Source organism: Rhipicephalus microplus, chromosome X (genome assembly GCF_043290135.1).
Source record: "Rhipicephalus microplus isolate Deutch F79 chromosome X, USDA_Rmic, whole genome shotgun sequence".
In the NCBI taxonomy this organism is placed as follows: Eukaryota; Metazoa; Arthropoda; class Arachnida; order Ixodida; family Ixodidae; genus Rhipicephalus; species Rhipicephalus microplus.
Genome location: NC_134710.1, coordinates 217426592 through 217438871, shown reverse-complemented (window position 1 = coordinate 217438871; position 12280 = coordinate 217426592). Strand labels below are relative to the sequence as shown.

General features: G+C 44.4%; 1 protein-coding gene across 1 annotated transcript; it reads right to left on the bottom strand.

The window, feature by feature from the left end:
* Positions 1–6050: 6050 nt before the first annotated feature.
* On the bottom strand, positions 6051–12186 carry LOC142777090 (lysosomal phospholipase A and acyltransferase-like). The gene is made up of 3 exons (XM_075881387.1): positions 11923–12186; positions 10497–10791; positions 6051–6902 (listed from the first exon to the last, which is right to left on the bottom strand). Exons 1-3 carry the CDS (start codon positions 12080–12082, stop codon positions 6680–6682), a joined length of 678 nt encoding a protein of 225 aa, XP_075737502.1. The 5' UTR covers positions 12083–12186; the 3' UTR covers positions 6051–6679.
* Positions 12187–12280: the final 94 nt, after the last annotated feature.

The window sequence follows — 12280 nt, the reverse complement described above, 5'->3', positions numbered from 1 at the left end:
TACTTCTGGACTTTTCCAACGTGCACACGCAGCGTTGCGATGTAAACTGTACGTGACTCCTATCATAAGCATGCTTGAACCGTGCAAAGGTGTCGCGAAAGTAAGCCTTCTTGCTATTACAAGAACCTTAGATAAAAGTAATATCAAAAACCGCCAGGGCTGCATGGAACGCGTAGCGCAGTCACAGTGAAAGAAAGCTGAAAGAGCGGTCTTTCAGAGCATTTTTAAACACTTTTGGTAACTCCTGCAAGCACACTTGCAGGGTAGCCACTAAGCCATTAATTATAATTTTTGTGTATTCGGGAGGAAATCACACTGCCACCCTTCGTCGTTCTTAAGAGAAGCGTGGTACCCACTACGCACTACCTGCTATGTTACGCGAAGAATTTCGTCCATTTTTTTTATGCTGTATACCTGACGAGAATGAATTATTAAGACTGAAGCTTTTGTAAAAGGTTATAGCATTCAACGGCCCACTCGTTAAGCAATTCGTATTATGTGGCATCTTGTTGTTGCTTTACTGTTCTAAAACTATTACTCGTATTAACGTGATTTGTATCTCGACATCAAGCCTGCCTAAGCCCAGTTTGAAACAGTTTCAAGCACTGGCAGGGCTCTTTGGTAAAATGCTGGGCAGACATTCAGGGGACCTGGGTTCAAATACCACTGCATTTAGAGCTAACTTATTTTTTTTTCTATTTTGCAAGATAGTGACCACGGACACTACCGGCGGCCGCGGACAACTACGGCGGACGCGACCCTTGTAATTTCAGAACAGCTTTCGCTGCAACTTACAACAAAGGGTGCCAATTTGGTGTCCATGTTCCCATTATGACACATGCACGTTTATCAATTGTCACTTTATTCGAAGCAGCGTCATATGTGAAATAAGCATTCATACCTGGTCGTGTAGTGGTTTGAAAGCTCTTGGCATGATCAGCCTTTCACTTTACTTCTAAAATCCCGGCTGCGGCGGCTGCATTTCCGATGGAGGCGGAAATGTTGTAGGCCCGTGTGCTCAGATTTGTGTGCACGTTAAAGAACCCCAGGTGGTCGAAATTTCCGGAGCCCTCCACTACGGCGTCTCTCATAATCAAGTGGTGGTTAAACCCCACATATCAACTTTACTTCTAAACGCAAAAAGTAAATGAAGTTACTGTAAGTCACCAGATGCTATAGCCAAAACAGCTGATTTTTTGTTGATATTTTAACGACGGGGATAGAATTTATTTTTACTCGGCGAGTAAAATGTTTCCTCGCCCTATTTCATATTAATTTTATGGTACTATACCTTCATATATATATATATATATATATATATATATATATATATATATATATATATATATATATATATATATATATATATATATATATACATATATATATATATACCTGCTCGCGTATTCAGTAAAATATTTTGTGAGCACAGGTCTTTACTTGCAGCTTTTGTAGGGTAGCCAACTGGATGTCCTCCTGGTCAACCTTTCTGCCTTCTCCCTTAGTCTGCTGCCTTTCTTGCGAACTAACATGTTTATATAATTCTCACGTATGCAGTAGCATGCATCTAGGCGCTGCTTCAGTCATTATCTTCTATGTATTATAAAACAGGTGGCCCTTTAGAAAGCTCGTATGGCCTGCTAATACAACGGTCAAAATGTTTGATTTGTCATTAAACGTTAACTCGAAACTTGAGCTCGATTTATTGCACACTTTGTCACCATGCATCTCCGGACTGTGAGAAATAAACAAACGTGGAACAAGCAGTTCAGCTGTTTTCGTTTGACCACTATGTCAGTGAGGCGCCGGGCACACTTTTTAAGCATAACCGATTATAATTCAAAACAGGCTCAATGATAGCCATCATAAATTGTTCAAAACAGGCTCAATGATAGCCATCATAAATTGTAAGCCAGAGATTCAAACGAATACGCGTAACATTTAGTTTGTTTAGTGATGAATCGCAGTTCAAGATACGACGGTAAACATATTTGTGCGTCTGCGCAGACACGTAAGTACCAGTCTTTCAGAATTTAACTTCTTTCGGCTTCGAGTTGATGAGCCTCAAAAAACTCGTTCTGCAGGCGAACACTGCAGAAGACAAAGCCACCGTTCCCAGCACTTCACGTGTACAACTTGTTGCCCTTGACCTGGTCACAGTTCAGAACGCTCCGAACGAAACAGCATGTTTATTAACAGCTGATTGATGGATGGGCATAAGCTCGGACACCTGTCGACCAATCACGTCGCATGCTCATGTTCGAGAACAGCTGGGCATACGCTGGGACACCTGTCGACCAATCAAGTCGCGTGCTCATGTTCAAGAACAGCTGGGCATACGCTGGGACACCTGTCGACCAATCAAGTCGCGTGCTCATGTTCGAGAACAGCTGGGCATATGCTGGGACACCTGTCGACCAATCAAGTCGCGTGCTCACGTTCGAGAACAGCTGGGCATAAGCTGGGATAACTGTCGACCAATCACGTCGCGTGCTCATGTTCGATGACAGCTGGTTGACATATGGGCATAAACTGAAACACCAGTCAACCAGGCATGTGGCATACTTGCATCACTGCTTCGCACTGGTGGAGCAACTCGCAATGCCTGGACAAACCGACGTTCGAGAAGAGTACGCTCACGATCTGCAGCTCGCCGAGTAGCCACCGAGGAATAGAGCATACCGATCAGCTCCCTGGTTGGGTTGCGGCTCAGCCGGTCGTTGCGAAGCTTCATATGACATGGGTTGCAGCTCAGCCAGTGATCACACGCCGAATCAGAAAGTGGGATTGCCAGACGCCGGACTTGCACAGCTCCGCGAACTTGATGCACCATTGTCCCATGAACTTCAGTCGGTGGAAGAGCCGAAACGAGAGCCTGTGCTGAATTCTCGACAGCACATGAAACACTGGACTTTGCAGACAAGCCAAAGCCAATCATCCTGGACTGACTTCGCGAAGACCGAAGTTCAAGACCCACAGGAATTCGTTGCATGCGGCGAGCTCGGCGAGGTGGAAGCAGACATTGACCGAGCTGCCCGTCACTCAAACATGGCTCGGAATGCTCCAACTGTAGCAGTTCAAGAAGAGCTGGCTTACCGACATGCACAAGCCAGAAAAACAGCGGGCCAGGTACGCTGCACAGTTGCGCTGGCGGCCACCTCATGGCTTCGTCTTGTAAATCGTTATTGGTACGTGGCCATCACCGCAGGTGCATCGACACTGGTCTTGGAGTTTGACCGCGTCCACGGTGTATGCGACGAAAGGTGAAATCGCTGCTACGGGGCAGAGTCGGAGATGCAATCACGCCTCGCACGACTGTTGCAAGGGTCACAGGCCACCACTCTAGACGAAATCTCTTCAAGTTACGGCGATCGGACCCATCCCTAAATATCTGCGTGTCACTAGCAGTGCAAGGAAGTGAGCGTGCCAGTGCCCGTGGGCGTTGCATGTGCACCACGCGCGCTTTTCTTCTTTATTTTGAACAGTATCATCGTAAATTATATCAATATCCTGCACAAAATTTCTCAAACTGACATTAAAAGAGATATCTGAAGAGGTCCCCTGGCACCCTGTAAATATGCTGCAGTGCAACTTTCATCCCGCTTATTGCATTTCTGCATCAAGCAACGTGTTCACCACATGAACGAAGAGGTTGCAGCCCACTGTATGCGCAACTGCAGCTAACTTCAGCATCGCCATCTTGAAAGCTTGCGCAAAAGTTTCAAGATGTATATATTCCAACTAGGCCGAATCGCAGTTTTACTTCAGCATAGCTAATGACAGTCTTACCTTGGTAGTGCTGACGACGTTCGTCAGTGCTGTAAATATTGCGGAAGGCATGAAGAACCCCGTGTACTGGGACCCCGTAAGCCGTGGAATGGGTTGCCCGTTTAGATGCATTTCTGTGCCAGCTCGATGAGGAAGCAGTGCGATAGTTAACCATTTTTCTGGGTTTGCATGTCTAAACCCCGATTTGATTACGAGGCACGTCGTATACTATAGTTGGGGACTCAGAGACGGTGCAAGAATATTTAAAGGCGAAGCAACTTAAAGCCTAGGCTTGTCCAATGTGCATTTTTGTTGTCTGACACCCCCTACGTTATGGCGATGACAAATAAGCGGTTTAGCATATGCAAGGTACTCGATGATGATAACGCTGCCATCACAACCCAGCACAGCAAGCTACCCACTATACGCCATGTTTACGAAGATGACGCTGATGACAATTGAAAATAAGCGTGTTTTAGCCTACACATTTCCTTTCTGTTGAAGAAATAATCATTTTCATGCTACAGTCCTGCGATCGCCTCTTCCACGAACTGTGCGTACTAGCATACAAACTTAAAAAAGGCGAATATATCTGGACCACGTGAATGTGATTGTACAGGCGGTACAATATAAGTGTAGCAGAATGCTTTTTACTGTGGCTTATTCGAAATACTTCGTACAGGTAGAATCTAGTCCTTCTCCAAGACAACATGTAAAGCCAACATGGAGCCTTCAACACATCAGGAAAATTTCAACTTCGCGAAATTCAGAGCCAAACAGCTTCTTTGTTCACGGGATGCGCCAAGGGCTGTTCCAGACGCAGAAGAACGCTAGAACGAGGATGAAAACATGAAAAACACAGGGGAGGATAACGCGCTTTTTTTATATATTTGTAGAGGTTACTTAGGGACCGTTTAAGATCTCTTCCACAACAAAACAATTCTAATATGAAGGCAGTCACCAAATATTTTCGGACACATTTTTCTGAACATCCTGTGTACCTCGTATTCGACATAAAAAAAAAACAACTAAGCTGTCTGTACTGGCGTTCTACCAGCGCTGTGGTCGGTTGGCCTATTTATTGGCCCAATTTAGCGTCTCAAGGCGACTCGGGCTATGAGAGACGCCGCAGCCGCGGTGGAGGGCTCCGGATGATTTCGAATACCTGGGGTTCTTTAACGCGCACTGAAGTCTTGAAGTACGCTATGACATGCCGCTTTCATCGAAATACGATCACCACGGCGGGGATCAAACACGCGTCTTCCGTGGGACGGCAGCAGAGCGTCATATATATAGGGGCCTTCGTGGCGACCCACAGCGATGTTGATGCGACCGTATTGTGAAGACTGTTTTAAGATGCAGGATTCTTGTTCACATATAATAAAGAGAAGTACCATGAACATATTTACGAAGACTTCTCGCGTTCGTTTTTGTTCCTGCTGAGGTTAAATAATTTTAACATGTTACAACAAACATACGGCTCACAATTACAGCAAATGGTAATTTTGTGCAACTGCCGCCTTACACAGGATACATAGATGTAGGTCTTTTTCTGCGAAGAAGAAATAGTTTCAGATAAGTTGTTTTATTCGCAAGGAATTCGTTAGTCTACATTTTTACAAATGTCTTACAATAATTCAGGTAATTCACTTACAGATGACTTTCCTTCTTGTGTAGACATACAGAATACTGTGAACGCAGTATCCGAGAATAAGTTGAGATCCGGAAAGGCAGCCTTCAAAACCTCGCATTTGAAGCATCACATTCACCTACGCGTACTGCACGACTAGTCGTCTCAGGCAAATACATGAACGCTTTTCACGTGAGCACTGCAGCTGCGCAAAAACGCGACACAAATTCATTGGCAGCAATGCATGATACTCAAGTGTGCGGTTTTTGTTTCCAACACGTAAATTTTCGATTGAAAAAGGTTCGCACATCACTATATTTCTGAGTAAAATATTACAGTTTGCAATAAAGGCATGTACTGATTTTCTCGTCGCAGTATACGCTGTAAATCACATGGCGTTAAGCGACCGACTTGGGGGCTTTTTGTAGAAGTACATGATATTCGTGTAAATATATCAGGACTCCGAAATTGTCACACTTTATATTAGTTTTTTAGAAGGTTTTTACCACTCGCCCATTTACGTTGAATAATACATTGATGTGCTTTTGAAGCGAGACGGCACGCTCGTCTCACAGGCTTTATGAGCGCAACAAGGGCCAGGCCCGTGCATGGTAAGACGAAGCCACGTCAGGCGATGATCAGAAACACAACATTCGTGCAGAACGGTTTCCCGTGTTCATATGCAGTTTGGTGAAATTCACACATTTCGATAAAGGATGACATAAATAACTGATGCGACACCCCCAGTTACTCATCGAGCTGCTCCAGCACAAACAACCCACCGCACAAGTCGTGGCCGTTGCACGTGCTCACGTCCAAGAAGCATCGAAATGTTTTCCACAAGTCCACGCGAATGCCACCAGTGCCACGCCCCACGCGTGTACGTAAGCTGACCAGAGCGCAAGCCGCTCCACAGTGTCCACGGTATGACCAGAAGTGATGTCCTTCATAAGAGATGGTAGAGCACGAGGGAAGCAAAAAAATAAAATAAAAGGTCAAAAAGATAACGAGGGAGAAGAATGCCACGCGTGAGTCTAGCCGTGAACAGTCGATCGCAAAACGAGTCTTCCGCGAGAAGGTGGTCAAAGCGTATGCCGCGTAGCTCGGACAAAGTGAAATGAAATCTTGCGGCACACGCCAGTGGACATAACTGCGTTCCCTCTCGCTTCTAAACTGGGTTTAGAGATTGAAACGACGCAAAGACACCGTGACCGTAGAACCGAACACTGTCTCGCAAATCTTCGTTTCCATGCTTCGAGTTGGGGGCCCCATTCGATTGCGTCAGTATCCCACAGCGAGCGTCTTGATGTAGTCGATGACAATTTTGTCGTAGAGTATGCTCATGTGTTCCACGTTGTCGAGAGTCTTCTCGTAGACGGCTTGTCTCTGGCCACTCTGAAAGCGCAAACAGCCCCGCAGGCTGCGAATGTTCACGGTGCCGTCACCGTCGCCGAACACCACCTCGGGCTGAATGTCCGGAAAACCAGGCTTGTGGTACTCGATCCTGCGCATGCGTGAATTAGAGTGACATCATCGGCAACCCTAGGCTCATATTTCTTATTATATATGAACCGCGTCTATCTCTTACCGTGATATGAGCGACATCACCGAGACCACATACTTCAAAGAAACTATGCGGTTGTATCACCAGTCGTATAAGATCTATCTTGGGGTCAGCTGAGCTTTTTTGACATGAGCTCAGTGGTTTTAAATAACGGAAGTTTTGAGAAAATGTATTATGGCCGTGAACGGTCGTATGCTGCAAATAAAGAGGCTGTGTAAGTTATCAACGCAACAAACATCTGCATTTAAGAATGTGAAGTCAGTTTTTTCGAAAAATTTCAGTCCTCTCAGTCATGGGTGTCTTCTTCCCGAAATGTTCCTTGCGCACTAAGAAAGTATTTTTCTTTCAAAATTACAATACCAATCAGCCCGAGTAGTGACTCTTTTTCAGAAGTGAGTTCTATTCGAGGACTTAAACTGGCTAAAAAACTACGCGAGAGTTGAAAGAAAAACGTAATCTTCAAATTCCTTTCATTACATGTCTTCACTCCAACCACTTACATTATACAGTACACAGTGACTCATTAGATGCCTTAACAGCAAAACTGCTCAAGGCAACCGCAATTTGTGCGGCCTATCAGGTGTGTGCCACTGAAACTGTTTGCATTTCACTTCTCCCCACCGGTTCACTAAAAATGAAGTTAGGAGAGAATGGCGACCCCGGAAAGATGGAAGGCTTATGACGGCCTGCACTTAGATCTAAGAGGTGCTAACGCTTGGTTTCAGCGCGAGTCTCAGGAGTTTGGACATCTGTGACTGTCTGGTTTAACTCAGACCTCTCTGCGCAGAGAATAAACGCAAAAAGAACGTAACATCACCTAGCTACAGCCTAGCAACGGCCGAGAATCAACCTTTAAACAACCTGCATCACTCATAGCTGAGGCCTGGAAACAACCCAGAAGAAACCAAATTAGTCCTCACACTCGTCCAGTTTCGCTATGTCAAGCCTTGCGCGGCTTAGTGCAAGCTTCACCAGGTTTTCTTTCTCCCCTGAATTTGAATCTTAACGAAACATTAAGCCTTGAGTCATAATGATTACTATACTAATGTAATAGGAATCATTAATTTACAAATTCCATAAGACGATCTTAACTTGTCGCGCTCATTCCTTAGCTTCATATTCAGTTGGATTTATATAGCGTACGGCTAGGGCAAGTTGCGAGCTGCCTCACAGCCTGATTGACGGCGACGGAGAGTACGTAAGACCGGCAGGGAGAGAGACTACGTAACCTTTCGAGCCTGCTAGAGAGACCAGATTTATTTGTAGTCAGAGCTTCTGATCCCGAGTCCGGTTCGCTTAAATGTTATCGCGGTATGTCCTGGCTATCTGACACACATAAGAAAACCTTTATTGAGCTGTGGCAGTTTGGGAGGAATCGTACTATTCTGTATATGCTTACTTTCCCGCTCATACAACTACTTTTACCTGAAAAGATATTGGCAGAACAAAGTACAGTGGCGCAAGAGCCAAAATAAAATTTGGAGAAATTTTTGTAGCACCAAAGTGTTACTTTTGGAGCAATAAAATCCTAATTTGGTGCAGGTTACGTGAGAAAAACATCCACTGTTTATCACGAAAGACCGAGTTTGGAGCAGTATAAAAAAAGAAGATTTGCATTAAAATATGTATGTACGAACCGTTCAACATCCCCTAAATCAAGCTGAGTAAACTTGAGTACCGCTATTTCAATAAAACTAGTATTTTCAACCACCCCACTGAACAAACAAAGACAATCTAAACATGAGCATACGGCGCGCCTGTCAAATTTTTTGACAGACTCTACGGAATTTAAATGTGGATCTGCCATGCTAGTAACCTTGAAATTCAGGAGATTCGTAAAACTGAGGAATGAAGGGGGGGGACGAAAAAAAAAGTGGTGCACAGTTTAATTAATAATAATTGTTGGGGTTTAACGTCCCAAACCACCATGTGAATATGAGAAATGTCATAGCAGAGGGCTCCGGGAATTTCGACCACCTGTGGTTCTTTAACATTCACCTAAATCTAAGCACATGGGCCTCAAGCACTTTTCTTTCCAACGATAGTGTGGCCACCGAAGCCGGGATTCAATTCCACAACCTGTGGGTCAGCAGCACCTGGTGAACAGTTATGCTTGTTATTTAGGCTGCATAAAAGTCATACACACATCCAAATATTTGCCAATAATTTTTTTTAGATGTAAGCGATCATATAGTTCTTACAGTTACGCGGCTTATACAAGCACGAGTAATTGAACAAAATATGTTAAACCGTGCCTTCTGCTAACCCCTTTGAAATCATAATACGCTTTTCCGCAGGAATCTTTCGGCAAAGGCGGCTTAAGCTACATTCTGCGCGGATTAAATCAGGGCCAATAATTTTTCAAACTAGTACAGCCCCCCGCCCCTTTTTTTTTTCGTCATGTCAACGGTGGGGTTACGTATATAGGTATCACTTCTCGGCTCGCTTGAGGGCGCATTCAAGCACATAAAGCAACAACGACGCACGCCAGTAGGCACAGCGATGGCACCGTATATCTATCGCCGGGACGACGCAACCTCAAGACCAAAAAAATCTTTTATGGCCGTTGCTGCGGCGACCAGCATGGTCGCCAGAAAAGCCTCCGCTTGCAGCATGTCGAGTTTGTTCACGCGCGGAAAATCCGACATGCGCTTCCAGCTTCCCTTCCTAACATGCCATAGCTGCGTTTGCCGACTAGAATATTAATACTTTCTAGATAGCATTGGTAGCTACGCGAACGCATTTTCGTCTTCAAATTGCGTCGTCCCCCCGATAGGTGTCCGCTGCAATTAGCGGACCAACGGGCGCGCGGCGTTGTTACTATATGGTTTATCAGGTTTTTATAGTGTCCCGACAGCTTGGTTTAGGGTTAGGGGTCTGCGCGCTTGGACCGACTGATGACACGAACTGCAGACGGTCAAGGTGACCTGTATTTCTCACCGAAATTGGCGCAACTGAAAAAAAAATATTTGAGCCTCGTCAGGCATTTTGGCGCATCGCGGTGCAATTTCTGAATTTTATGGTTTCTTGACGCGAAAATGCAGAATTGTATAAAATCGGCACCATTGGCGCAGCTGTTGCACCCCTAAAATTAACTAATTCACCGAGTACGTCCTTTCGCTTCCTTTAAGTAATTCAATTGAACATTAGACATTTCTAGCTTGCAGTCTGCTATGCGTTATGACTTCTTATGCAGCAGGCTTTTCGAGCTTTCAGGCAATTTGTTAACTGGCAAACCTATTCTTCAGAACTATTCTAATAAATATATTCTAGGCAACTTCGTATGTTATAGTATAGACTTAATTTGCAATAATATTTATGAAGGCTTCATTCACGAAACTTTGACAATGTTCTATTTTATTTATGTCCTAATTTGGGAGCTTTATAGTTAGCTCTCCCGTTAATTTTCCACCTATGTTTATTGGTGACGATGATTAGGAATATCTGATCCTTCAATCATTTCCGTGCTTTAGTATTATCAACAGTTTAAATTAACCTAAACATCTCCCCACAGCTCATTTAAGCGAGTTATACCTCTCAATGGTGCTGACGTTTCGGCCGTGCAGACAATGGATCTCGACGCCTGGCGCCGTGGTGTCGAGCATGAACGACCTTGTGTCCTTATACATTTCGTAACCATCCGTGAAGCCGATGTCCTTGAAGAAGGCTTCGTAGTCTGCCAAGCCATAACTCCGGTTCAACGTCTTCACTAAAACCTCAGATTCGTTCCAGTAAAGATGGTTGGGCATCATGTAGGCCAAGCTGGGTGTGGACCGTTGCTCGGGTCGCACCGACAGTGGGTTGATCGCCACCACGCCCAGATTCTCACCTGCGTGTCAATAACACCGTTGAACCTGACGTCTCTGAGTGCTTAATCCTTTACGTGAGAAAGCGGCATGGTAAAAACTTTATGCGTTTTTTTTTTTGTGTGTGTGTGTGGGTGAGCAGCGATTTCTGGTATAGAGTGATTCGATACTCTAATAAAGTGTTCTTTGGACGGGACAAAGCAGTCGCCACTGATACCACATGCTCGCGATTGATAACACAGCTTTGTCTTCACTAGCCGAATTCAAGTTTGTATATTCCTTATACGCGCTGAAACAACAACGCTCAAAAGTAACCGTCATTTCATATGCGGAGAGGGGGGGTGTCTGTCTTTCTTTCTCTCTCTCCCTCTCCAAATATTATATATATATATATATATATATATATATATATATATATATATATATATATATATATATATATATATATGGAGAGAGAGAGAAAGTGACGCCCATTCCTTCCCTAAATACAAAAGCTCTGCGCCTATGCTCCCTTCGCTGTGGAGGGCTAACATAGCGGGTCACAATAGAAGCTTTGCATACAAAAAATTGTACAGAAATACAAAAATTGGGTTTTACACATATCTCAATGCAGACGAGGGCAGAATGAACAGTGAAGAGCGCGCCTCTTCGTCTGCCGTTCATTTATCATGGCTACAAAACACGTGGCTTCAATTGTCCGTGATATTAAATGTAAGTAATGACCTCGACAAGTGAGGTTGGGCAGTTCTCAAAATTGCTGAATGTATTCGAAAATATGGCTTCCAATTTTATAATGAATAATAAAATCCCGAATTTGGCGTTTTCATGTCATGCAAAGAGCTACATTGTAAGAAAGCTGCTTAGTCACTGAAGATCGCAACGGTATCGGAAAAAATGCTCATTATGCCCACACGGCAATTATCGCGTATTTTGAACGCAGCCTAGACATTACAGAAGCTTGCCTCCGAGGAACATAAAGCTAAATATGAAACTACAATTTCTTTGGAATAAATAGTCGACGTCGTGAATTGTTCCCTACCTATAGTGTCCCTACTCGAGCTTCGCTGTATACATATACCATTTACTTCTGTTGGCCTTAATATATGACCGTACAGCAGCTACGAAAGTAGAGAAACAAGCATTTCGAGACTCACCAGAGGCATAGGCCTTGAGCGCCTTCACAGCACCGCCCCCTGCTCCTCCGAGGGTCACCATCGCCCGAACATATTTGTCTTTCCAGGGCTGAGGTTGACGGCTAAAGAAGTAGCGTAGGTTTGGGCATCCCATACTATGGCATACCATGATAACAGACATGTTCCCGTTGCTGGAGTACGAATCCTCTATGAGCGCGTGCAGTTGCTTGAAGTAGCCATCCAATTCATCTGCGAAATATAAAAAGGAGAAAGTTGTAGTTCAGCGCTGCAAGTGAGGCGACAGTACTTCAGACGCAAGCATCCTGTTGGAACAAACTTGAATTAAATTTAAATGAATGAGTGAAGGAAACGTGAATGA

Coding starts and splice junctions, on each gene's coding strand:
- LOC142777090 (XM_075881387.1), bottom strand. CDS start 12,082: ATGTCTGTTATCATGGTATGCCATAGTATGGGATGCCCAAACCTACGC. Junction 10,792..11,922: donor GCTCAAGGCCTATGCCTCTG/GTGAGTCTCGAA, acceptor ATTGACACGCAG/GTGAGAATCTGGGCGTGGTG. Junction 6,903..10,496: donor AACGTCAGCACCATTGAGAG/GTATAACTCGCT, acceptor ACGCATGCGCAG/GATCGAGTACCACAAGCCTG.